This window comes from Anguilla anguilla, chromosome 2, assembly GCF_013347855.1.
Source record: "Anguilla anguilla isolate fAngAng1 chromosome 2, fAngAng1.pri, whole genome shotgun sequence".
Lineage (NCBI taxonomy): Eukaryota > Metazoa > Chordata > Actinopteri > Anguilliformes > Anguillidae > Anguilla > Anguilla anguilla.
This window is the reverse complement of record NC_049202.1, coordinates 2,951,544-2,977,301: the sequence shown is the minus strand read 5'-3', so window position 1 is coordinate 2,977,301 and position 25,758 is coordinate 2,951,544. Positions and strand designations below refer to the sequence as shown.

Below are 25,758 nucleotides of genomic sequence, written 5' to 3'. Positions count from 1 at the left end.
TGGGGACACACGGTCACACAAGGTCAGTCAATTGAAACAGGTCCCCAGGGAGACTGGGAATACACGCAAGCCCTTTGAATATTCACACCGAAACCAGGCAAAGGGGGAACACAAAAGCCATCCTTACTCACAATATTTTGGAGGGTTTGTGCAAATGTGAAAACAGGGAGATAGCAGGATATTCAGAGGCCATTGGTAGTTGCAAATAAACGAGAAAAAGTATGAAAAAAATAAATGAGAAAAAAAAGAAACAAAAAAAAAAAAGAAAAAAGTGCTTGATATTGTTCATTCGAATGTACACAACCTATAGTGTGTGTGTGTGTGGGTGTGTGTGTGTGTGTGGGGGGGGGGGGGGGTCCTGTGAAATATTGCATCCTGGGAAACGGCTCTGAGGGCTATGGGAAGTTAGGAGCCCGAGTCATGGGCGTTGTTCTGAATGACGAATGAGCCTGTTTCTGAATTTACTGCGGACTGGAAAACACGGCGCAAAGTGGTCTGGCGTCCCCTGGGTGTGATGGGAAAAACAGCAGCACAGAGTGCACCTGTCACATGGGCGGAGTACAGCGAGAGAGAGAGAGAGAGAGAGAGAGAGGGAGGGAGGGAGGGAGAGAGAGAGAGAGAGAGAGAGAGAGAGAGAGAGAGAGAGAGAGAGAGAGAGAGAGGGAGAGAGAGAGCGGAAGAAAGAGACGAGGGAGAGCAAAAGCAAGAGAGAGGAGAGGGAGAGACAGAGAGAGAGAGAGAAGGGGGAGAACAAAAGCAAGAGAAAGAGGAAAAAGCGAGAGAATAAGAGAGAGAAAAAGAGAGAGAGAGAGAGCGAGAGACTAGTAAGAGTCCTGGCAGTCACACAGCATTAGGTATTAATAAATGCTGTAATGGAAATTTGATCTCTGCTGGATCTACACGCAGCAGACACTTCCCACAACCATTTCCTCCTCCCCTGCCAGCACTAAAACTCCCCGACCGCTTTCCGTAAAAAACAACAGGTGAAGCGGCAGACACACACACACACAGATCACTCAAGAAAGTCACAGCCCTCCCTGTGAACACAGGGAGAAAGGTGCCGGCCCACAGCAGCCAGCATCTCCCAGTTTCCCCAGTACCCTCCCCAGAACTTAAAAAGCATTCTGGAACACTGATGAATTGCATCATGACTATTCAGTGTCATACGCGTTTTACGAAAGTCAAAACTGCTGAAACGTACAGATATTTAGCACCATGTGAACATGGTTTGTTTTTGCCGAAACCAGTCAACTGCGACTTTCCAACATTTTAACTGCCGGCATCGATTTCTGTATTTTTTTTTTGTGCTGCGGTTGGTTAAGACACAAATAAAGGTCTGTTAGAGTGCGGTTTAAATTTTTAAAAAAGAAAAACAGTTTGTGTGGTATGATTGCATTAGCCTGGTGATCTTTACGAACCGTACTTGTGACATCAGACAAACACACAGCCAGTTATCACCAAAACATCAGCGCCTCCCCAAACCTACAGACTGCAGGCAGCTTGTGCGTGTATTATATTTCAAGCAAAGCATGCCAAGGGGTAAGAGATGACAGCGTAAGCGGACTTCGTGTAAAGCGGGTGACTTCATGTCAACACTCAGACTCAGACGTCCTAACAGACTCAGCACTCCAGACAGAGGCACAGACACATCTTCAGTTTCAGTCTGAGAGAGACCTGGGGTGACATCACTCCCAGCCCACGGTACTTACAAACAGCTGCTAAAGGGTACTCTGTCTTTCCCAGACGTACCTGGACTTCCGAGCATCCGTGCAAGTTCACAATTAAGACTCGCCTTCTTAGGAGCCGAGCGAAAATTTCGAAAAACTCATTTGAACGCATTGCACAGTTTACGTTGGCAGGCACTTCTGGCCAAAGTGACTCGCAGAAGTGCATTTCACACGGTAAGAAAAACACCGCTAGAGCTGGATATCGCTGAAGTCGCAATCGCATAAGCTCCACAATCGGGGCGCACGCCCCGAGCCAAGGCTGTGTGCTTCGGGGGAACCCCCGTAGACACGGCAACTGTTTCAGCAGCATTAGCAACATTCTAATCCCAAAGAATAAGGAGCACGCTTCCACCTGCAGCTCTGTTACATCACACACAGAAAAAACACACGCGCGTGTGCACTGCAGGTGTGAACGGTGCTATGCACCGGGAGGAAATTGAAAGCCGGTCCCCTGGAAGCAGCCAGCGAGAGTCTGTCATGTTTGTCAGTGCTGGAGGCCCAGCTCACGTCGGGGCTGTGCTTTATTGTCTCTTGTAAGATGTCACTTCGCCGCACAAAGGTCACCCAGCCACACGCCCAGGGATGTTTGTTGCATTATGTGTGTGGAACGCGTGAGAGGCGAAAGGTGTGAATAAATCTACAGACGCCGCCTCAGCTCTGTGAACACTGCAGCTGGGCTTCAAACCAGGCGAAACAGCCATTACAGCCCGCACTTCTCGACCGCCTTTTCCTTATTTTACCATTCACCGTCAACTGACAAACCGAACGTGGGAAACGCAAATGAAATGTACAATGGTGGACTCTTTTTTGTTACATCGCTTTGTCATTATTAAATTCATATCAAAATATAGAAATTACAGCAGGCCTATATTAACATTTGGATACACGATCACAACATGGAAAAGCGAACAGTCCCCCTGTCCCGCGTTCCAGTGAAGAGAACTCCCCTGGGGGAGCAGACTGTTAGGGGTGAGGCTCTCAGGCTCAGGGGGAAAGGCATCGCGTTAGTGGATCCTGGCGGGGCGAGGCACTCGTATTCTTTAGAAGAACACTTAACGGTGACCTTTGAAGACCAAAGGCGCGGGCACAATAAAGTCGGAGCCCCTGGAGGAGGGGAGGCCGTTCCCCCAAAAGTGTGGGTGGCCGGACAAACCACCCACCCCTCCCCTCCCCTCCCCCCCCCGGAGAAAACCTGACGGAGGGACCTCGCGGGAGGCGCGGGTGGAATTCCGCTCGCGAAATGCCACCCCGCTTTGCAGTCGGCCATTTCCCACCCCTCCGCCAGCATGCCAAAACACATTCTGACGTGGTTTAATCCAGGGCCTATGAAAAATCCTCTCATTTACCATTTCTTATCTCAGAGATGTTAAGGCCCCTGGATTCTAGAGCCCGCTGAAGATTACACAACCTTTTGCCAGGCAGCGTTTCAATTCCATCGACCAAAACCATCAAAGAGTGCATCGCGGGCAACACAAAAGCAATGGGGACTAGCCACAGACAGTAGAAAACGGTTTAGAAATTAGTTTAACAGCAGAATAAATTATTCTGATTCCACACCAGACGTCCAGACTTCGAAATACTTCAAACCAAAAGTCAACCTATTTAAAGAGATCTTTTTTTTTTTTCTTTCTTGGTACCTTCAAAAAGGGAACAAAAATAATAAACAGCGAGCCAATGGTGAAGATAACCTGCAGGAACGCGGCTTTGGTGAAAGACTGCACGTCCTCATGTCACATAGTCGCGTGGCGTGGCCCTGCGTGTCGGGCGGGTCACTGGGTTTTGCAGTCCATGTCCCCGTCACCGGTGCTCTTGATCCTTTTCAGCTCCCTCAGCAAGTCCTGCTCCAGGGTCAGAAGCTCCTTGGGCTTCTGGTACTGTCAACGGGACCAAGGAATGGAGACAGACACAGTCGGGACTGGGAGGCCAAAGGAAGACTGTGCCTGTGGTGCATCTACACCAGTCTTATCCGAAACGAGCTGGTGTGAGTGCAGGTTTTTTGTTCTGGCCCAGCGGTATGACACCCGATTCAACTGATTAACTAATCGTGGTCTTCATTCAAGACATCCATAAGTAGAATCAGGTGCCTTAGTGCGGGGGTAAAACTAAAACCTGCACCCACACCAGCCCTTTCCAGATAAGACTGGACACCTCTGGTCTACACCAACATGAACAGAAACGTACGTGCATACACCAAGTAAATGGCTCCATAATATCAACTGCACTTCAGATCTGTCTGAAAAAACGACATTTTATGTTCCGCTGGAAGGATTTGCCTGGCCTGGTCTTTGTCTGATCGAAGCCAAACGGGAAGTCAGGACTCACAGTGATGATCAGGGTGTTGTTGGCGTGGTTGAAGGTGAGGGCGGAGCTGTCCAGAGGTAGCCGACACCTGTCCAGATCTGGGATGGAGAACTTCTTATAATACCTGCAATTACAGCACATAAAAAAAAAGTTATTTACTCACAGGAATGTGAGAAACAGCCATGTACTAATAGCGGGTTTATGCACAACGCCATTTTGTGCTGCCCAAGGTGGCTCACACCAGCACAACCTTTCAGAGGTGCGGGTGTCAGAGGAAACTGCACGGTGACAGGAGAGCTACTCCTCGGTGCAGCGAATAATCACAAGCCGACGCGAGGCGTGCGTCTGAACGACCGATTTCCACGATGGCCCGACACGAGGCCGGCGGAAAACTCCGGAAGGAGCCGCGGAGGAGCCTCTGACCTCCAGCTCCCGTCTGAGGGGGGACTGCACAAAATGAGGTCCCTGATGGTGCCGGGGTACCTCGGGGCAAAAAGCCCGCAGATCTGCTCTACTCGTTTCAGAAATGGCTTTTCGAGGCCAAGCCCCCGTGTAGTTAGGAGGGGATTTGTGGGATTGCCCAATGCACCTGAGCAACCTGAAACATGAAAGAGAAACATTTCCTCCCTCTGTATTACACGCCTTATTTCTCTCTCCTGAGCAGAGCGGTTTCTGAAGCAGCCTCGATCGGCATCGGGGCACTCGCCTGCTCATGAACTCTAAATTTGGTGATAAAACAGCAACCTCTGCACATATGAACCACATTAAATTACTCATACTTGTTCCATCACCTTAGCTTTTATGCTAAGGAATGTCTGGATTTCTGTTCACACCCAACACTACTTTGCCAATACTGCCATCTATGGAAGCCATTAAGGAGCTACAACTTCATTTACGCTAGGAACAAAGCACTACAGATTTTAAGTTGAAAAACTCACCACATCCCAATGATTTAGGCCTAACACTGTAAAATAACCAGTGTGCCAACTTTCAGCCTTAATTATTAAGTCTTAATCATTAAGCCAACTGTAGTCTTAATAATTCGTTTACAGTGCTTCTAGTAAAGTTCTGCTAAAAAATAGTTGTTCCCAAACATGTGACAAGCGCCTCAACATTTCTCCCAAATGTACAGTGACTCAAAACGCTGAACTAATGCATAAAAACAAGTAACAACTGCAGCATCGGACATCCAGCAGAATTAACCCTCCTATTTTTGTTCCTCCATTTTTCCCCTTTTCTTTGGTACTTAGGGTATTATCAGATTACCTTCCTGCACATCTACAACAACGTGCTCACTCTGCAAACACAGTGATGGAGTTACTTTTTGTTTGTTGTCCTGATGATGCAACACTGTTCCCCTGGCTCGACGGAAACGCTGTAGACCTCTTTGGGATAGGGAAGGTTGCGGACCCTCCACTGAAAGCTCGCCTTGGTGTCTTTACGTATCAATACAGGCTGAAAGACATAGGAAAAATTCAATTATCATATCAGGAGGAAATGTTAAAACAGTACTTTCCTCATCCCTGCTTTTAGACAGCTGACCATGTGGTCTAAAGTTGGTACATTTTGCACGTAAAATTATAGCCTACTGTTTGATAAATTCTCAACAGCATGGAAACATAGATAGATAGATGCTTTCATTTGTACATTTTCAAAAGATATTTAGATTATCACAGAGACACGAACTGCACTCACATTTGAACTGCTCTCCTTGATCAGATGTGGTTCTGAAGTTTGCATCGTAGACGGGTCACCTACTTCGACCTCCCATTGACCTGGTGCTCCCAAAGTGCTCTTCTTTCGCCATTTTCGTACTGAAAAGCACAAAAATTGATGTTTAAGACTTCCCGTCCACAAAGTACAAGGCGCTAACGGCTAGACTAACTTATAAAAAACGTTGGCTAGTTTTATAAGAAACGTACCAATAAGCTCGTCAGTTTTCATGTCATACTCTTCTGCCATTTCTTTCCCGTCCGCAAAAAGGTAATGCACTTTCCTCTTTCCTGAAAGAGAGGGGTGTTTGAGTTAAAACATAGCCTACATGATTAGCCAGCTAGCTAATGTTAGCTAGCTAGCTACCAAGCCGCATGATTTGACTGACCAGCACCATGATAACGTTAGCCAGCTAGCTAGCTGACTTGGTACACACACGCCAACTAGCTTAAATAATCATACATTGTCAACCACACAATATTTCTTAAACTTACCTTCATGTAGCAGCGCAGTTTTCTTTGCTTCTTTCAAACTGTCAGACCAGCATTGTAATGCTGCAGCCATTTTGAAAAACCAACGCTGGTTCTGACGCCAAACCTGTAACCACGACAACAGTGACCATTCAATTCTAGTTCTAGGGTCAAATCTCGACAAAATCTTTTTAATTATTTTAAATTGAAAATATTGTTTACAAAATCTTAAACAAGGTCAATATTTGGAATATATTGTATTTAAAAAAATAGTACTTATATTTATTATTTCAGTTTGACTTATTGTTTTGATTTACGCTCAATGATCCGGAAGTTTATACTTTAGATCTAGCTAACGGCTGGACTAACGTTGAAGTAGTTGGATGCACCCGGAAGGTAAGGACCGTTTAATATTAATATTACACTTGAATTAACTGCTGAATAACAGTATATTGCATTGCTAGGGCTTTGCAAATTGATAAGGTTTAAATGTATCTCTCGTTAGATGTTAGCGACGCTGAGCTCCATAACAGGCATTTAGCTGCCAACTCAGGCAAAATATACAATGCTAGCCACACTACATTATGGTACCTAACGTTGCGTTAGGAGTGATTGTGCAGTCTTTATGCTGTCTGGCCAGGTAATAACGTGCTTGTCAAATGCTTGTCAAAGGGCGTCTCCTCCACCCGAAATGGAGCCGCATGGTATCGTGAAAGCGTTTCCAAAGGTGAAGAGGGCGGGTGCCAGGGTGGGGAAAGAAGTACCCCAAAAGAAAATCAGTGTGGATGAAACGGTAACAGGTACGCCGCTCAGAAAACCGCATGAAAGTGTGTGTGCGTGTGTGTTTGCGCGGTGTGGCTGATGAGAAATTCTGTAGGACAATTCTTACACTTGTGGAGCACAGGATTGTTTCTATACATGTTTCTGTGTACGTGTCTAATATATTTTTGTGGGCTCTTGTTTTTCTTTGCAGGACATTTGTTTGACGGTATGTTTATGTACCTACTCCCCGCGGGTATCGGGAATGCCCGGTGTGATATCTTTCAAAGACAGATCACCCAGAACGGGGGACAGGTCGAACGCGAATTCGGTCCCAGTGTGACACACGTCATGGTGGATGACTCTATGGACTGTGCACGAGCGCTGCGGCTACTGAAGTTGGACAGGCTACCTGGAGCGGTACAGCTGGTCAGGTGCTCCTGGCTGGGTCAGTGCATCACTGGGAAAAAACTGCTAAGCACTACAGACCACAGGCTCCTCCTCCCCGACAGGTATTTATAGACTCATGACAGTTCTTCTGTAATGTACATCTGATTTTGGCTGTTTAAAAGGGCATCTGTTCAGAATTGTTATGCATGAGCTATAATTTAGACCATTCATTTTGATAGAATTACATTTTTAAGGTAGAGGAGCCTCATGAAGTGTCAGTAACTTGCCTGAAGGCACTGGCAAATTTGCGCGTGCAGTTACATTACATACATACATTTATGGGCGTCTGAATATGACTGCTTGACTGCGGGGAAAAGTATAGTTTAATACTTTAGGCGTGAATTACCTGCTGGGTAACAATATACTGCATTGCTAGGATCTTGTAAATTGATAGGTTTAAATGTAGCTCTCGTTAGAGGTTAGTGACACAGAGCTTCATAACAGCTAGTTAGCTAGCTAGCCAGTAATACAGCTTGCCAACTCAGGCAAAATGTACTATGCTAGCCACACTACAGTACTGCAGCTAACATTACTTTAGCATTGATTGTGCAGTCTTTATACTGTCTGGCCTGGTACAGTAATAATACACCTGTCAAATATTGTTGGGAGGAATAAATGTCAAGGGAGCCTCCTCTGTCTAATCAATGCATGCCATAAATAAAACTCGAGTTCCCAATTTACTGAATCTACTGTCTGTTTCAAACTCATGGCATACAGTGTCAGTCATGTGAATACTGACAGTCAGGAAGTGGGAGACGATGCACATAGTGGTGATGAGTGCCCTGTTGTTGCCACGGAGATTCCGCCACTACTTGAACCGACTCAGGATGATGCATCAGAGAAGGTAAGGGCATCACCCTCAAGATTACATCGCAGCGGACACTACTGAACACCACCGCCTTCCATTTCCTGTTTTTCAACAAAAACCTCTCAAAGTAATGCCCTATGCTGAAGTCCAGCCCTGTTGTGTTCAGTCATTCGCTCATTCGATTCAAATACAAATGTTACAGTCCAAAGTCCGTTATAGCTGAATTTTGTCATTGCGTTTGAATATCAATTTTTGAATTTTCTCTCTGTATCTTAAAGTTTACAGAGGAACACAAAGAAGAGGACGAAGTCTCGCAGAACGATCTGGACGCCCTGATCAATGGACACCAGCCTGCTGCCCCGACCTCAAACGCAAACATGAACGCCAACGTGAACGCGAATGCGAACGTGAACGCCAACATAAACGCAGCTGAGAAAACCCTCTCAGGAAAGTGGGTCTGCGCCCAGTCCTCCCAGAGCAAGATCAGCAATCACAACCAGCACATCACAGACAAGCTGGAGGTCCTGGCCAAGGCGTACACGCACCAGGGCGACAAGTGGAGGGCGCTGAGCTACTCCAAAGCCGTCAACGCCCTGAAGAGTTACGGGAAGCCCATCTCCTCATATGAGGTGAGTCACATGTTCAAAGATAAGAGATTGTTCCAGCAATTATTCAACCAAAAAAACCAAAGAATAGCAGTGGCTGAATTAATAAATTATCCCCGTAAAGTGGCAATACATGGAATACGGTGAGAACCTTATTTTAGGGTTCTGTTTTAAAATTGGATAGGCTTATTATTCTGCAGAAATGATTGTAATGTTGTGGCATCACGATTGTTTAGTTTTGTACTTATGGAAAAAAAGGGCCAAAATAGAATCAAGTGCCCATTCCCCCCCCCCCCCCCCCCCCATTGTGCTTGGTCCTGAAATCTGTTTTTCATTTGATAGGAGGCCTGTAAGATCCAAGGCATTGGCAAACGCATGGCAGACAAGATCATCGAGATCATGGAGAGTGGGCACCTCCGCAAGATAGACCACCTGGGCGAGGCCGTGCCAGTTCTGGAGCTTTTCACCAACATCTGGGGTGCCGGTGCCAAGACGGCACAGCTGTGGTACCAGCAGGTTTGGCACGTCTCATCGCAGTCAGCTCGCTGTGTAATGCCCTTCCCCCCCACTGCTGCCTCTAGTGTAAGCGAGCTGAATGGCTTCCGTTAAGGACTGTCTCAATCTGGGGACCGCTTAAACGCTAAGCTTTCGTTTTGTTTTTAACGTTTTGTCCCCCCCGGTGTAATCGAAGGGATTTCGCACGTTGGAGGACATCCGCACCAAAGCCACTCTGAACTCCCAGCAGAAAGTCGGACTGAAACACTACGATGATTTCCTGGATCGGATGTCTAGAGACGAGGCGGCCGCTATTGAGAAGACGGTAACACCTCTTCCCTCCCAAACAGTGGAGCTACAGTGTTCATGACAGGCCTGTGTTTCTGTACCTTTGAGTGGACTTACAGAGCAGTGTGTGACTCAGGGAAAGGTGTGTTGAGATGCTGGGCTGTGTGTGTGTATGTGCAGGTAAGGGACGCATTGAAGTGGTCTTACAGAGCAGTGTGTGACTTGGGGAAAGGTGTATTGTTGATGCTGTGCTGTGCATGTGTGCAGGTAAGGTACACAGCTGAAGTAAAGAGCATTGTGTGACTTGGGGAAAGGCGTGGTGTTGATGCTGTGCGTGTGTTCGTGCAGGTAAAGGACGCGGCACAGTTGGTGAACCCAGGCCTCCTGGCGGCCGCATGTGGGTCCTATCGCCGGGGGAAGGCCACGTGCGGAGATGTGGACGTCCTGATCACCCACCCAGACGGGACGTCCCACAAGGGCGTTTTTAGCAAAATACTGCATAGCCTCCGTCAGAGCGGTATGATACGTTCCTGTTATATTATAAATAAATTTTAAATACCTTTTTGTTTTAACATAATGTTACTGCAACACAAGTATCACAGTTACAGTTAGGTCATTGAGAAGACACGTTTATCCAAAATGGCTTACATTGTCATCCATTTATACAGCTGGATATTCTGACTGGAGCAACCAGGGTAAAGTGCCTTGCTCAAGTGCTCAATAGCAGTATGTCCTGACATGGGAATTAAACCTGCAACCCTTAGGTTACCAGCCCACTTCCTTAACCACCACACCACCACCTGGATTTCTGATTTATTGCCTGGAGTGCCGAGCGAATTCAAAGCTGCTGATATTCTTGCTCGTTGTGCTTGTCGTCCGGACAGGCTTCCTGACCGACGACCTGGTCAGCCACGAGGACAACGGGAACCAGAAGAAGTACCTGGGGGTGTGCCGCCTGCCCGGGCCCGGCCGGCGCCACCGCCGGCTGGACATCATCGTGGTGCCGCACGGCGAGTTCGCCTGCGCGCTCATGTACTTCACCGGCTCGGCGCACTTCAACCGCTCCATGCGGGCCCTGGCCAAAACCAAGGGCATGAGCCTGTCGGAGCACTCCCTGAACCGGGACGTGGTCCGGCGGGGCAGCCTGAAGATCGGCACGGGCGTCCCTCTGCCCACCCCCGCCGAGAGGGACGTCTTTGCGCACCTGGGCATACCCTACAGAGAGCCCCACGAGAGGGACTGGTGACCGACGGCAACGCTGGGGCTGGCGCTGGCCCACCGCAGCGCGGCAGTTACGTTTGAACGGACAGAAATGAATCGTATTTAAAGCGCTTTTAGAGAACTGTCATTTTCAGTCATTTTTAGTTTCCTGCGGCTTCCTGTTTAATGTCTGGGAATGCTCTGGAAAAGTGGTTTGCTTGGACATAATAGAAATCTTGAAATGAAATTTTGTGAATAGAAATGTATATTATGAAAAACCTTAAAAAAAAAAAAAAAACAAATGATCATGAATGTTCGCCAGTGAGTTAGTATTCTGAATAAAACACACTACTTAGTCCATGCTTCTTTTAGAACCGGGGTCTTACTCAGCCTGGCCACAAAGTAGCATTTAGCAGAATGTATGTCCTGACTTTTTGAATGATCACTCCTTCAAACTCAATAATGTTGGCATGCCTATCTGATGCATAAATTGCTGACCTTTGACCCTCTGTGTAATGAGCCTCTCTCTCAGGTGTTTTGCAAGTGCAACTATATTGATAATATTTATATTGAATATAGACATTAGAGAGGCTTAATTGTAAAGATGTAAACAATAAAGCAAGTTGTCTGTATGCCTTTTTTTTTAAATTGTTGCATTTGTCAATGCTTTTGCTTACGTTTGCTTTTTTTTTTTTTTACTGCACCCACAAAGCAAAACAAAAAGTCCCGGCGACAGCGAGGCTGTGACTTGTAGGTGACAGTTGAGGCAGCCAGTATGGTATCCTTTCGGACAGCCAACACCAAGGAAGTGCGTCCTCGTACGGTCCAATTATTTGTGACAAGAAGGCGGTGCATGTAGCTAGCTACTTAGCTCGCTACTTTACGAGCTTAGAGTTAAAGCTACAATCCCAAATAACTTAACATTTATGTCAATAGTGTGCTATATGTATTAACACTCGGGCAAAAGTGGGATAATGACGGAAACAGAGTGTATCGCTCTGAAAATGGGCATGTTTCTGTTCTACGCTGGTCCTGTCAGACCGACACAGGCGACCATAGAAGAGGTAAGAACTAAACTGCTAGCCAACGTTAGCGAGGTAACTAACGTTAGCTAAATATGACAGGCCGAACAGTTATGTTTGACTATTTCCTACCCTCTGCCTGAGCAAAATCTCCAGACCCTGTTGTACGTGTATTACTTTTTATGGAGTTTCTTGGAGGCTCCAGATAAACAGCTTACGTTTGCGTTACGTAGATAGACTACTTCCGCTTGGAAACGATCTATTTCAATTTGTTACAAAAGCATTAATTGTGCTGGATAACCAGCGAGCTAACTTTTGCGTCTTCAGGAAAGTTTGCAGTTCGCTGCACGCTCTGAAGTGACTGTTGTATAACTAGCTAGGTTTGGTAGCAAACCAATTTTCTTCCTCGGTTAAACGTTATATATCACCCATTGCTCACAGTCTAAATAGCTACAGTGAATTTTAAACCTGTTTGCTTGCTTGCTTGCTTGCATGAAAACAACCTAACGTTACAGAGGAAGCTGAAGGCCCTTAGAATTCATTGGCTGGTTTTCATTGTGATAGTGTTATCACCAGACAACAATCAAATTAACTGGCTACACCTGCGCTACTAATTCAACAGTTTTGCATTGCTTATGAAGAAAAACTAAATGCACTGTAAATATCACTAACTTGCTATGTTGACAAGCCCAGTCCAGTTAGGCAACATTAACAAAGTTCTTTAAAATAAAACAAATACCTGTTTTTATTACAGTTTTGACGTTTCGTAATGCTATAAAGCCGGTGAAGTATTCCTAGGTGTAGCCTATATGATACAATTTACTGCATAAGACATGTCCATTTACTGCAAAGTCACTGTAAGAAATCCAACATAGTGTGTGTTAGGGTCTACACTTGCCTGTTCGTTCTGCTTGTTTAGATCAATTGGTGACCGACAACATCGGATCAAAGCAATGCAAGTTAGATGCTCAGTGCTCGATATCAAGAATTAGTCACAATTAACGAAGCATGTGCTGTAGGCTAGTTGCTGAAAACTTCTGTATGGTGCTTACATTAAACGTTACGTCTCGTCATTTCTCCAATTCTTTATTAAAACTTATTGGGTTTCACAGTTTTCTAATACGCAGGCATGTTCTGGTGGCGTAACGTAATCCCCCATTCATTTTTAATTTAAGAAGGAAGGATTGTTTGCCGAACCAGTTTTCGCAGCAGTGGAATCTCGTCAGTCTAGGCGCTTTTCTTGCTCGCCGTCTTGACAGAGACATTTCAGAACGACGCAAGTGGTTTACATTGACCCATGTAATGGAACCCTTTTCTAGCAGTAGCCCAGGCATTAGTCATTACATAACCTTTTATAATTCATTGTGTTATTTAGTGTTTTGGAGCGTTTACAGGGTGGATGGATTGTGTGGTATGTTAATACCAGTCGTTCTGAATATGCCAGTACAGCATGCTGGCCAGTGGTAATGTCAGATTCCCTGGCAGTATTACCCTGTGACCGTCAGGCCGACAGGCATGCAAGTGCTTTAATGGATTCAGTTCAATTCAATTGTGCATTTTACAGAGAACTGTGGCAAAGATGCTTTACTGAGTAGCAAGGCAAGGTATAGAGCAAACAGAGCGAACACCAGGCCTGAACCCCCAAATAGTACGTGAGATTTAAAAATACTCCCAGTGGGGAGAAAACCCTCAAACTGTGGTGAGAAAAAACTACACCAGCTGCGCTGGCTGCGCAGCTGAGCAGAAAAAATTTCAGAGAATAAAGTAAACAATAATGGATGAAATCATCCTTTTATTATCCAAAAAAAATGCCGGTTTTGTAATGTCTCTATGACTAAAGATCGCATGACGAGACGGGTGGAAGTTTATACGCAGGTTGAGGTAGAGATGGGTCCTACAGGTGATAGAAGCCTTGGGTCTGATTTTCACAAGGGGTGCAGCAGGTCCAGTCACAGACTGTGGGGGGGGGCCTTGGGGCCAGCATTGACCGCGGGGGGGGGGGTGGTTTGGGGCGGGCGGGCAGGTCGTGGTGTGAGGCAGTGCCGTGCCCTCAGGCCCGGGGGGGGGAGGGGTTTGGGGGGGTGGGCAGGTCGTGGTGTGAGCCAGCGCTGTGCCCTCAGGCCCCCCCCCCCCCCGTTTGCACACATTCTCTGGCACGGCCTCCCGGGTTTCCGAAGGCGGGCGGAGCCGGGCGCTTAAATAGCCCGCTTGGCGCGGAGCTCGCGTTGTAGTGCAGCCGGGAGATTTTCGGCTGAGGAGAACACCGCCCGCCGTCCCCTCGGCTGCAGCGCTGCACGTTCTCCTCTCTTTCTCTGGCGGTCATCGCCCCGGGAGCTCCAAGGGGTCTTACACCGGGAGGACTAGAGCGCCATGCCTTTCCTTCTGGGAATGAGACAGGTAATCTGGGAAAACCAAGGTCACTTGGGAAATGTTTTTGGTAATTTGGGAAAACTGGTGATTTGGGAAAACTGACCTCTCTAGACTTCAGTAAACTCGGGGAACAAAATGTGACTTTGATGGAGGGGATGCAAAGATGGCAAGAAATTGAAATATCAGCTTCTAAACATCCATATTTTTAGTGAACCATCGCTAGAGATTTTCATATGACCATGAAGACTCCAATTTATGTGCATCATGTTTTGTATTTGGCATTAAGAATTCTGGGAATACTGCAGGGATTCTCACTGATGTATAAATAGCCAGGTGGGGTTGAAGGGTGATTGTTATTGGTAATGCACTGCGGATGAAACTGGTGGGATCCGCAGTGAGGTCACGGTGTAGTTCTGTGTTTCTCATAACTTATAGTGATTTATAGTGCTGAAATGGAAGCAACACACTCCGCACAGTGCATAACAGGAATTCTGTTCGTTTTTTTAAATGGGGGCAAAGGTTTTACTGCAGTAGGTTCTAGATCTCTTTATTACTCATTTTGTGTTCAAGTAATAATACAGCAGGAATGAAACAGAGGAAATGAGTGGCATACTGGATTTCATTGTTTTTCGGAAGAAGGCTGAACTGGTGCGTTTTCCAGTCGTTCCTTAGAACAATCACACCAGTGTTGCGTTTGAACAGATGGACTGAACAGCGACCGTTCAGTAGTGCATTGGGGTCTTTCTTTTTGTGTGTGTGTGTGTGTGCTGTGATGTCCCTGGTGGTTCGAGTTTATCAGTGTCTATTTCTGTTGCCCGTTCAGTGTTCTGCTCTGTTTGTCTTCCAGAACAGGCTGCTATGCGCTGGACTGAACAATCAGAGCTACGTCTGTGAGTTTGGACACTGCTGTGGGGAGTCCCACTGCTGCAGTTACTACTATGAGCTGTGGTGTAAGTCATCGTTATACATTTTTTTTTCTGTCTATCTCACACTGGTTCTGATTCGACCGACTAGCGTGCTAAAAACAATGAAAAAAAAAAAATAATAATAACACGAACTAAAAAATGTGCTGAGATTCCCAAAGAAGACCCTCGGAAAATGTGCAGGCAGATTGTTCAGTGCACGTTTTTAGCGTCTGTGAAGTTATCAGGGCTGCTTGTGCCAAGGTCATTGTGCGTCTGCAGTTACTTTGGGCTTTAATTAGCACGGGACTTCCGGCGTTCTCTTCCTAAGCGAGGTCTTTCTGCTCAGCGCAGTGGGTGCTGTTGCATCCCTTGTGTACTCAATCATAGCGTGTGGTGACGTTCTGACGTGCAGTGTCTTAACCCCATGCATGGGGTAAACACACACATTTATTTCAAAACAATTTAAGAGATCCTAAAGTTATTTTAGCTTTAGCTCCCTCCAGAATTGTTAGGTGTGTATACGAATGTCAGTGGCACATGCATTTCCATTATCGCTGCAAATATATTGGGTTAGTCAAAAACTCTGTACGGAAGGTGGTAAGTACGTATTGAACTTGAACTTGTTGAAATGTTACCCCTTTACCCTCTGTTATGGAAATTTAGTGTAACTGGATATTCATAGTTTTCTCTGCAAGGTATTTTTGCTCTGTGTAAACAATTCTATGAGCAACGAGTCTTATACATATAAGTATGCACAGTAGCTGCCATTTTAGATTTAGTATAACCTCCGGACAGTGTTGTATGCACCAGGTTTGATGCCCAAATCTTTTTATGTTAAATTGCCTGCATATAGTATGCAACATTTATATACAAGTAATATTTAGGTTCATAGGGTATGAGTGACTCCTTGCTCATGACAGGATTTCCTAGTGTGCCATTTATTTTAATAACTAGGGACTAGTCATGTCTTGCTTTTAATTGAAGCTCGTTATCTGCTGAGTCAAGGGCTGCAGTTTGTTTCTCATGTATTACGGCAAACAGACCCCCCCCCTTTACCCCCCCACCCCCCCCACCAGACTCTTGGTTCCTGTAACCCAACCCCTGTCCACTCTCATCCACTGTAAACAGATGCCCAGAGTTGCTCAGTCTGGCTAAATACATAATGCCCCCTCACTACATAGCAATGACACCTGCTCATCCTCACCAAGGCCCTTTAGAGCACAGCAGCCACATGACCCATCCTGACCAATCAGGTCACTCATACGGCCAGTTTATGTATCGAATCGGTTGGCAGTTGATGCAAAATGAGCTGCCACTGATTTGATCAATGTGAACATTGCCTGACTGACCGTGTGGGTCATTTAAACCTACACCCTGAGCCAATAAGCAGAAGATGGGTTCCCCACATTGAGTCTGGTTCCTCCCAAGGTTTCTTCCTATCTGTTACCCAGGAGTTTTTCCTCGCCACTGTTGCCTTTTGCTTGCTCCAACAGTTGTAATTGTAACAGTTGTCTGTGCGACGCGGTATATAAATAAAGTTTGATTTGATTTGACGTGTGGTCCGGTCGGGCAGGGTTCTGGCTCGTCTGGGTGATCATCATCATCCTCAGCTGCTGCTGCATCTGCCACCACCGACGCAGCAAGCACCGGCTGCAGCAGCAGCAGCGGCAGCACGAGATCAACCTCATCGCCTACCGCGAAGCCCGCAGCCATGCCTCCCTGCCCTTCTACTTCAGTAAGCGCCCCCGCCACGCCTCCCTGCCCTTCTACTTCAGTAAGCGCCCCCGCCCCACCTGCCCCGCCCACCTTCAGCCCGTCTGCGGTTCCCTTTCACCCGCTCCCCCCCCCCCCACTTTAGACTTCACCCGCTACTTGCTACTTTACAGAGCTTCATCTGCATATGCCTTTCAGTTCAATTCAGTAAACTTTATTTACCCCCGCGGGGCAATTAGGTGCTGGGTATAGCATCAACCAACATCAAAAGCAGACCACGCTGCTGTGTAATTGACTGCTTTCACCACGTTATAGGTATGTACAATTTTTGGCCAAAAAACTGGTTGTGCCTACAGGGCAGTCCTGCAAGCTGGCCCATAATCACCCATGCTGGGCCATCACCCCTGGAAGTTGTCTTTGGGATTTACCAAATTTTTAAATAACAGCAACTCCCAGAGCTCCTTGGCCACCTTTTGCTGTGCCTGTGCCTGATACACCTGTTCCCTCGTCTGTGTATGAAAGCATGTGCATCTCTTTGTGTTAAACTTGGCCCACAGCGCCTCACGCGTGCCTCCTTTCTCTTCTGTCACTCAAGGGTTTCTGCCCAATTATCTTCTGCCCGAGTACGAGGAGGTGGTGAACCGCCCCCCGACACCGCCCCCTCCTTACAGTGCCTTGCACGCCGGCCAATCGGCCGGTGCCAGCCCTCTGTCGCCGGAGCAACCGGACGAGCTCCGCCTCCCGACGCAGACCACTCCGGTCCCCCCGGCGTCGGACACGCCCCCCTCGAGGCCCGGCGGGGCGGAGCTGGACCCGCCGGCGGGGCTGAGCCGGAAGGAGGACGGGAGGACGCCCGCGTCCGAGGAGCAGCTGCCGCCGTCGGACCGCGCCGCGTCGGCCCCGGAGCGGGACGGGCGCAAGGACCCGCCGGGGGGGGACTCGGGTTCGGAGGGCCGCCCCGAGGACAAGGACGGCCCCGCGGGGCGCCACCGCTGCTTCACCGGCGACTCGGGCATCGAGGTGTGCGTGTGCAGCGGTTACCCGGCAACCGAGGAACAGCCGGAACTGAAGGGGCTGCTGGGAGATTTCTGCGAGGGCTGCGACTCCTGCGGCCCGCCCTCCGCCGCCACCGGGAGGAGGGGGGAGGAGGAGGAGGAGGAGGAGCAGACCCCAGAGAGGAGGCCGGACCATGGGGCTGTGCCCCTCCCCCCGCGGGCCCCAGTTAACCTCCTGCACACCATCACCGAGCAGGAGGGGTCTCTCCAACCTGGCAACGCTGCTGAGAGCTATCACACCTGCTGCTGAAGATTTTTTTTAAAAGACTTTGTTGTACTTTTTGTTGTGTACTGGTGTACGACTGTGAGTGAATGAGGATTAGGGACTGTGCACCAAACCTCTTCTCGGTTCCGGTGAAGTTTTCAGTAGTGCTTAGGCACCGGGAAGCGCCTCAGACTCATTAAGATGGCGATCTTCATCTCGGGTCCTGGCGAGCTGCTGGGTCTGCTGGTTTTTGCTGTTTAACTGATTAATGAGCAGCCGATTACTCCGTTAACTCAACACACCTGGTTACTTGGGTCTGGATCGGTTGCTGATATTAAGGCAAAAAAAAAAAAAACTAAAACCAGCAGACCCTGCTGCCCACCAGGACCAGGAGTGGAGACCAGGGCTACGCGATGTCGCACAAACAGCAATGGGAGTGATACTGATGCATACTGTCAGCGGTTGCCAGATCCTCGCACTAGTGTCGCCTGGCGTTTGCGTTAATGGATTGAGTTGACGCAGCGCAGTACAGTACTCCCAAAGGGCGTAAGTATCTAAGACTGAGACGGCGCAGCGTGTGCTAGACTCGATGTCCCTGCTTCCTTTGCCGTCAGGAGACCTGATGCTGACCGAACGGCGCAAAGCTAGCAAAGGCCGTTTGGATCGGCTGGGTCGTCATTGCAGTGGGGGAAGCAGAATAAGTGCATTTACCAGTGGATTCAAGTTTGGCGTTTACCTTTTGCACATTTGTGTAAACTTATTTATCTGTAATGGATCCTGCAGGGCTAAGAAATAAATCAAATAGCAGTCCTGTATCTGTGATTGCATCTTAATTCACGTTAAGCTCTCTTTGTTTTGTAAGTGAAAAAAAAAGCATATTGATTGTGAATAACCCAACTCAAGACTCAAGCCTAGTACTGTCAAACGGTGATTGTATTTTTGAGTGCATATTGATTTTTGCTGCAAATGAGCTCCATGTGTTTTGTGGCCTTGTAGTAATATTCATAATTCCAACCTTCAGTTTAATGCATAGGAGATTCATTACTTTTGTTCATTCACTGGTTAGGAATATGCCAATAATCACATGGTCTGCAAAGACCAGCTGTTGAAAGGTGTAGTGTGCCTTTGGTGAAAAAATAGGTGCTTTAAGCTTCAGATTTTATCTGAGGCAATTTCTGCACTCTCATTTCATTCTTATTGAAGCAAAGCAGTTTGTTTTCTCCTGTGTCTTAAATTGAAAGGTTGTGTGAGCAGGGGTGGACTTATGACCATAATAACTTTTTACATTACAGTACTTTTTTTTTTTGTTGTAAGATTTATTTTCTCCAAAACATTTGTGTTGCGACATGACAGAATGTTAAGTAAAATCATATTCTTTGAATTAGCTTACAGTATGTCCTGTATTATGGCAAGCAATGTCACTGTGCCTCTACTGTAAGAGATCTGATTGGTTGTAGCTGTGAGGAAGTCACTAGAAGATTCCATCGCCTGGCGTTTGATGTGTTGAAGCAGCTCTGCTTTCAGCATGGCTGGTCTGTTATCTGGGGCCGTAGAAATATAGGGGGGAAAATGGCCTTGCTCAAAAGGCCATTTCCTGTACACATCAGAAGATGTGTGTGGAGTCAAGATGACTCATTATAATTCACTTTGTTAAATCAGTTGTGAAAGTCTATGTAAGTTACAAAAAGAAAATACTAAAATAGGGTTGGTTTCACAATTGAACGTTACTCATGTTTCATGTGAATCGGGCAATGATTTTACCACCTTTCGCAACTACGTTTGGCGAATCATTTCACAGTGCTGCTCTGTTCATGTAATTGTAACGCAATCCTAAAAGCACAGAAACTAATTTGTATGTATGAACGTTCTTCGCCTCTGTGTGCCAGAGATTGCGTTGGCCGTTACGGGGTTGTGTGTTGGCTGCGATTTTTTAGTGACGCTAACGGTCCTGTGGCTTTCTGTTCCGCGATTCGCACGAAGAGTGTGGGGGGTGTTTTTCGCTGCGATGAATATCTGTCGGCACTATCGCATAAATAAATGAGCGGCCATGCTGACAGACGACTGCGCGGATGAGGCTCTGATGTCTGACACTTAAGCACAGCTGTGAATGTCCGTCTGTTTTGAAATTACAGGCTCTGGAATAGCTAGACCTCTTGTGCCATCGTTCAGTACACATGTCATTTGTCAAAGAGCCTCCAGATTGCCCAGTGTGCTACCAGATGCAGGTTTATCTAAAATGCAATGCGTGAAAATTGTACCTTTCGGAAAGGCCTGTCTTGCTTTTTTTTCAGTCCGGCACGCTGTTGGTCATGCACCTTTGTCTCCCCCTAGAGGCGTAATTATGACGCGCAGCCGAGGTGTTTTCCAGGAAACCAAGAATAACAAATGGCCTTCAGTAATCCCCAGCAACTGCATGCAGGAAAAACCCTAGTCACTTTAATGCAGCAGTCGAGAGAACGTAAGTGCTGTTTCACTTATTTGGTGTTGAAGTATTATTAACACAATGGTCACGCTGATGAGGCTGAACTGGGGTTGACATGTTTACTGGCTGTTGTCACGTTGGGTCTACAGATGTTGCTGAAATGTTGCGTATCTATGCATTTTAAATGGAGGATATGAATGACATGCAAAGGAAGGTCTATATGTAATATCCCCCCGTGTATCCACCACGCATGCCCATTTAAACTAGACTGTGCTTTGTTTGTTACTAAAGATTTTCTTGCAGTTTGCACACTTCACATCAACCAAAAATAAGCTGTGTTCATATCACGAGTCACACTCGTTCAGTTTGATGATTTGATTATGATTTTGCCGCGAGCAGTTTTTTCTTATTCAGGTATTGTGTGATGCTTGCTTTGGTTAGTCTTTCAGCCAAAAAAAAAACATCACTTGTATCACGTGTATCATTCGATTGTTTATTTTTGCAGACCAAAAATAAGTCTCTATGTAGTTGATGTTCAAAAACAGAACATAGGGTTGTCTGCGTCACTGTTCTCATTGGAGCAGGTATCAAGTTAATAATCCCTTTCCCAATGGAGTTTGCAAGGTGATGTCAGGTACTGACTTTGCATTTCTTAATGTTTAGCATAAAAGCCTTTCATTGCTACATGTAAAGCCTATTGTAGTCATTTTGTTTAAAGCATCAGCCAAATCAAGGAATAATGGGAATGTTAAATGTTAAATAAAAATAACATAAGTACTCCCAGAACAGTCTCCTTTCTTATGTCCTATTCATCGTGACTTAGTATGTGTCTGTTGTGTGTGAAGTCAGTTTTAAGGGCTTGGTAGGTAACTGTTGATTTGTTTGTCTCGGTCGTCTGGAAAATGTGAAAAATGTGGATTCTTGAATAGCCTTTGTTTGAGGTTCCTGCCTGCGGGAAAATCATTGAAACCCCCTGTAGTATATTTCATTAGGTCATTTTGGTGTGCTGGGTGATGTCATAAGGCTAAGTCTTGATTGACACCTGCATGGGATGGGTGGGACACAGGCCTAGGACTGGGAATGAACCGACACGTAGGTAAATAAACTTTCCTCCAACTAAGTCACCGGACACTGCTGCCCGATATTATCCCCCTGTTGTTGCAGTCTCTCACAAATAAACAGATCGGTTGCATCTTGGCAATGCTACAGTGCAACATGATAGAAAAATTCCTCCACACATTGGGAGCTGAAACTATGTGTGTCTGCGTATGTGCGTGCGTGCAAACTTTGTCCTTGAGAAGAAGGTATATTTTCTTGCTGAAAAGCTTGTTAAAATACACTTTTTAAAACATTTTTAAAGTGTACCCTGCCCAGGATACGCGGGTATAGATAATGGATCGATGGAAATCTGTTACACCCAGCTGGAGCACCTAGCAGATTGCATCAGCCAGGGATAAGTGCCGACATACATGTAACATGAGTTACTTTCCAAAGTGACTCGGAGGTATGAACCAAACGAAAGAGGGGAGTGACCTGTGCAAAGTGAACCGAACTATGTTGTCTGTTTTTATTCTACACTGCTGCTAGCACAGCAAACAACTGCAATTACCTCCCCGTACAGGCAAGATAGTTCTAAGATCAACGACGGTAGACCCTAGGATAAACAGACAGCATACCTGGCACACCCCCACAGGTTGCTCACCTCTTTGGTAAGCAATGCATCGAGATCACCTGGACTTCCTCTTTCAGGAAAAGCAGTCCGCGCGCAACGACAAACACCGACTACAAACAAGCGCGCTCATCCATCACGCCCTGGTCTTAGTCACGTTACTATAGTGGACTGTTGCTTAAGAATAGTCCACAGACACGTCATTGTTTGAGATGCCTGCAAAGGCTCTGCTCGGTAAACACCGTTCACACGGGCACAATGTAAAAGGACTTGTGCATTTGAATGCCATTCCTTAACCTGAATACTAAAGAGGAAGCACACACGCTTCAAGTAATTTCCGCTGTTTAACTTTAAGGCCAGAACTGCTCTGATTGTATTGATGGATCTATTCAGTATTTAAACCAGATTGCAAGTGATCTTTACTCTCATGGCTCAGACCAAAGCAGCATCAATGTACATCATACTAGTTAATAATATTTTCATGATGTAGTGTTGTGAATTCGTTTTCTATATATTTTGTATATTGATTTTTTAAATTTTAAATATTGATTTATTTTCCTTGTATGAACTTGCATTTCAACTGTGTAGTTTACAATATTTTGTGTTTTTTGTTACTTTTGATGAACAAACATTGCTACTTTCAGCTCAGTACTGCTCGGTTTTTATCTACGCGATTTAATATTACGCGCAAGTATTGTCCTACACGACGCCCCGTACCTTGATTTTTCTGAAGCCGAAAAATGGGTTCTCCAGACCCGCAGCCCCGTTTTGGACAGTCCGTTAAAGGTTTATTGTCTGAGAAAGTGGGTTCTTGCAGTGGGGACGTGATAGCCCTCACTCGCCAAGTTCTAAAGGGGTCCCGCAGCCAAGAGGTAAAAAAACCGAAAATGGAACTATTCCATTTGCTATGCAACGTATGATAATCATTAGATAACCGTGGTGATGCTGAACATATCGTTGCGAACAAATAATGAATGTAATTAACTAGCTGCGATATTGAGCTACTGTTTTCTAAATGTATTTAACGCTACGCGTTACATGTTGTCTTATTCCAGAAGGAAATCTTTTAGGTTCAGTACAGAGAAACTGTCTTGCAGCCTATCATGTGATTTTAATTACGGGAAGGGTTGCCATGTTGGAGAAATGGGGAGTTATCACGTATATAAGGGATAGATATGAGGGGCCTTGTGGAAACACATTTTATAATAGGATGATTCGTCTAAAAACTGGAAGGAATTAAATTGCTCTCGCATTTGTTAATGTGGTCAGTCAATTATATTTCTGATATAGTCAATGGCAGCATTATCCCACTCAAGAACTCAAACCATCCGAACCCTTCCCCGAAGGAGATCATTAGCAAACGTGTCGTAGTGCCTTAGATAAAGTTACTGATTGCTGCTCAGTGGAGCTGCATGTTGGAGTCTAGCTCACTTATTTTTTACTAACTGTTGTTTCCACACACCTTCCAGCTCCTCGGCCAGGCAGCACGGAACATGGTACTGCAAGAAGATGCAATACTGCATTCTGAGGATGTAAGCAACTGTCCATCGTGCTTAAAATATGAATTTTATAATGAGCTTGTTATCCCACTGTTCGCAAAACAAATTAGTGAAACGATGTTGAAGATTGTTATGTTCAATACATAATCCCAGTATACCGCACCGTACCAAGCATTGTACAGTTCTCTATACTGATATAATATTTCTTAGTTTCGTATTAAAGGTAGGCTGATGTTTTATTTAAGTATTCCCAGTGCAGGAATGTGGCATTCATGTCAGTTATACTTTGTATTAGTGGTGCCTTGTTTTGTCCTGATGGAGATTGTTAACATTGTTTGCTTGTTAGGAAATAAATTGCTCCACAAAAAAAGTGAAATTTAACGAATCTTGCAAAATCTTCTGTAGATATTATGTCTAAAGTTTTTTCAAAATCAGTTAATAAGTTTTGATGAAATTATTATTTTGCATTTCAGAGTCTGAGGAAAATGTCAATTTTAACCACCCACTTGCAATATCAGTAAGTATGACTCAGTATTTAAGAAATTTGGTTGATTTTTTTTTACTGTGAATAAACGTTATCAAGACTGAATGATGGAATGAACGTATAGTTATGTTTTGTTTCTGTTTCATGCCAACCAGGCAAGAAGCTATACATAAAAAGTAAGTAAATAGTAGTCATTGTTAATGGCAATAAAAAAACATTGCAATCAAAGTTTACTGTAACACACACAAAAAAGATGTAGAATTACGAATAAACTTAACATGCATTTATTTTTTCTTTCTTTCTTTTCAGTGTGGAACACTCCAGAAATCTTCAGGGCCAACTACATCACTTACTGAAATAAATGCAAAGTTGTTATTTGTGCGATACTGGTGGCAGCGGTGTAGCATAGCGGTCGGGGAACTGGGTCTGTAGCTCAGAGACTGGATTTGATTCCCAGGTGGGGTGTTGCACTTGTACCCTTGAGAAAGGTACTTAACTCGAATTTCTTCAGTAAAACGTATCCAGACTTATAAATGGATTGCACATAAAAACATCTGTGTAGGTCACTGTAAATTTGAGTGTCTGTCGAATGCTGAAATGTAATGTAAATGTAATGCAATATAAATTTACCTTGCTGGCGACTAATTTGTTGTTTCAACGTGTACGATGAACTGTAGACTCCACTTGAGTTCCCAGATCTTGGATTAGACGTTGTTGAGGAAATGTTGTGGTAAAACATTGTATTTCATTGTTTCTTTTTTTAATTTTTTTTTAAGGCAAACGTAAAGCTTATATGATGGGCAAGCGATAGGCTTTGTGCCAAAGTAGAAAGTTCGGAGATAATTGTCTTGATTGCATAGATCTGATAAGCTTTACTGTATCTTCTTAGCTAACCTCTGTCCAATGGGGGGGTCTTACTGCCTGAGAAATAGAGGGGCTTAGATTACAGTACTACATTGTCACAGGTTTTTTTTTTTTTTTTTTGTCAACAAACGCAGGCAGGCTAATTATATTTTGCCATACCTTTCTGATTTCGAATTCACACTGTAAATGTCTGTAACTTTTGTGTTCTAATGAAATGTTGCAGTCCACCAAATATACTGGCTTGTTTTAGATGTGAAATAAAAGTGTGTAACACTGAAAGTATTTGTTGGCATAATTTCCTTACAAGGGTATATCTCTATATATTGGTATATCTAGTAGATACACCAGCAAAATTTGTTTACTTGCACATGGCACACATGGTTTGGAAATAGTCAGTATTAGGTTAAATTAATTTATTGTAAGTATATTAAGGAAAGGAGAGTTTTAAAAAAAAAGTTGCTATATTTTCATTCAAATAGTTTTGAGTAGTTGGTCATATGTAATAGGTATAATCGGGAACAAGTTGTTCACGTTCATGCAGCCACAACCTTTACAGTAGAAACCCAGCTCCCTGAACATTATGTAACACTGCCTTCAAGTCTAATCCCAAAGTTAGGCGTTTTAAAAATATTTCGGAAATTTTAGTGTGGGAATACGTAGGATTACATGATTGATAACTGATTTTAAATGTCACTGTGTTCGAACCGTCTGTATGGGCGTCAGTTAAATATGAA

General features: G+C 45.3%; 4 protein-coding genes across 8 annotated transcripts; 3 read left to right on the top strand and 1 right to left on the bottom strand.

The window, feature by feature from the left end:
• Positions 1-3,216: 3,216 nt before the first annotated feature.
• On the bottom strand, positions 3,217-6,341 carry dpcd (deleted in primary ciliary dyskinesia homolog (mouse)). The gene is made up of 6 exons (XM_035404493.1): positions 6,236-6,341; positions 5,951-6,031; positions 5,724-5,842; positions 5,350-5,483; positions 4,050-4,152; positions 3,217-3,601 (listed from the first exon to the last, which is right to left on the bottom strand). Exons 1-6 carry the CDS (start codon positions 6,303-6,305, stop codon positions 3,497-3,499), a joined length of 612 nt encoding a protein of 203 aa, XP_035260384.1. The 5' UTR covers positions 6,306-6,341; the 3' UTR covers positions 3,217-3,496.
• Positions 6,342-6,535: 194 nt separating this feature from the next.
• poll (polymerase (DNA directed), lambda) lies at positions 6,536-11,459 on the top strand. Its single transcript, XM_035404487.1, has 9 exons — positions 6,536-6,607; positions 6,883-7,011; positions 7,185-7,482; positions 8,138-8,264; positions 8,507-8,857; positions 9,176-9,349; positions 9,525-9,653; positions 9,965-10,133; positions 10,501-11,459. Exons 1-9 carry the CDS (start codon positions 6,595-6,597, stop codon positions 10,860-10,862), a joined length of 1,752 nt encoding a protein of 583 aa, XP_035260378.1. The 5' UTR covers positions 6,536-6,594; the 3' UTR covers positions 10,863-11,459.
• An 84-nt stretch (positions 11,460-11,543) lies between these two features.
• Positions 11,544-21,285, top strand: wbp1lb (WW domain binding protein 1-like b). 5 transcript variants are annotated; one of them, XM_035404490.1, is made up of 4 exons: positions 11,544-11,880; positions 15,056-15,158; positions 16,687-16,848; positions 17,422-21,285. In XM_035404490.1, the coding sequence occupies exons 1-4, from the start codon at positions 11,791-11,793 to the stop codon at positions 18,129-18,131; spliced, it is 1,065 nt and encodes a 354-aa protein (XP_035260381.1). In that variant the 5' UTR covers positions 11,544-11,790; the 3' UTR covers positions 18,132-21,285. The 5 variants fall into 5 exon arrangements, with proteins under 5 accessions (XP_035260381.1, XP_035260379.1, XP_035260382.1 ...); XM_035404488.1 differs by having other exon boundaries at positions 16,687-16,887; XM_035404491.1 differs by lacking the exon at positions 11,544-11,880 and adding an exon at positions 13,927-14,235 and having other exon boundaries at positions 16,687-16,887.
• A 1,585-nt stretch (positions 21,286-22,870) lies between these two features.
• Positions 22,871-24,930, top strand: LOC118219829 (BLOC-1-related complex subunit 7-like). The gene is made up of 5 exons (XM_035403281.1): positions 22,871-23,049; positions 23,647-23,709; positions 24,150-24,193; positions 24,316-24,336; positions 24,470-24,930. Exons 1-5 carry the CDS (start codon positions 22,918-22,920, stop codon positions 24,519-24,521), a joined length of 312 nt encoding a protein of 103 aa, XP_035259172.1. The 5' UTR covers positions 22,871-22,917; the 3' UTR covers positions 24,522-24,930.
• Positions 24,931-25,758: the final 828 nt, after the last annotated feature.

Excerpts from the sequence above, each read along its gene's own strand:
- dpcd (XM_035404493.1), bottom strand. The coding sequence starts at position 6,305 with ATGGCTGCAGCATTACAATGCTGGTCTGACAGTTTGAAAGAAGCAAAG. Across the intron at positions 5,843-5,950 it reads GAAAACTGACGAGCTTATTG|TACGAAAATGGCGAAAGAAG; the intron begins GTACGTTTCTTA and ends TGTGCTTTTCAG. Across the intron at positions 4,153-5,349 it reads ATCAGGACAACAAACAAAAA|GTATTATAAGAAGTTCTCCA; the intron begins GTAACTCCATCA and ends CTGTAATTGCAG.
- poll (XM_035404487.1), top strand. Across the intron at positions 8,858-9,175 it reads AGCCCATCTCCTCATATGAG|GAGGCCTGTAAGATCCAAGG; the intron begins GTGAGTCACATG and ends TTCATTTGATAG. Across the intron at positions 9,654-9,964 it reads CGGCCGCTATTGAGAAGACG|GTAAAGGACGCGGCACAGTT; the intron begins GTAACACCTCTT and ends GTGTTCGTGCAG.
- wbp1lb (XM_035404488.1), top strand. The coding sequence starts at position 11,791 with ATGACGGAAACAGAGTGTATCGCTCTGAAAATGGGCATGTTTCTGTTC. Across the intron at positions 11,881-15,055 it reads CACAGGCGACCATAGAAGAG|AACAGGCTGCTATGCGCTGG; the intron begins GTAAGAACTAAA and ends TTTGTCTTCCAG. Across the intron at positions 16,888-17,421 it reads CTCCCTGCCCTTCTACTTCA|GGTTTCTGCCCAATTATCTT; the intron begins GTAAGCGCCCCC and ends CTGTCACTCAAG.
- LOC118219829 (XM_035403281.1), top strand. The coding sequence starts at position 22,918 with ATGGGTTCTCCAGACCCGCAGCCCCGTTTTGGACAGTCCGTTAAAGGT. Across the intron at positions 23,050-23,646 it reads AGGGGTCCCGCAGCCAAGAG|CTCCTCGGCCAGGCAGCACG; the intron begins GTAAAAAAACCG and ends CACACCTTCCAG. Across the intron at positions 23,710-24,149 it reads CAATACTGCATTCTGAGGAT|AGTCTGAGGAAAATGTCAAT; the intron begins GTAAGCAACTGT and ends TTTGCATTTCAG.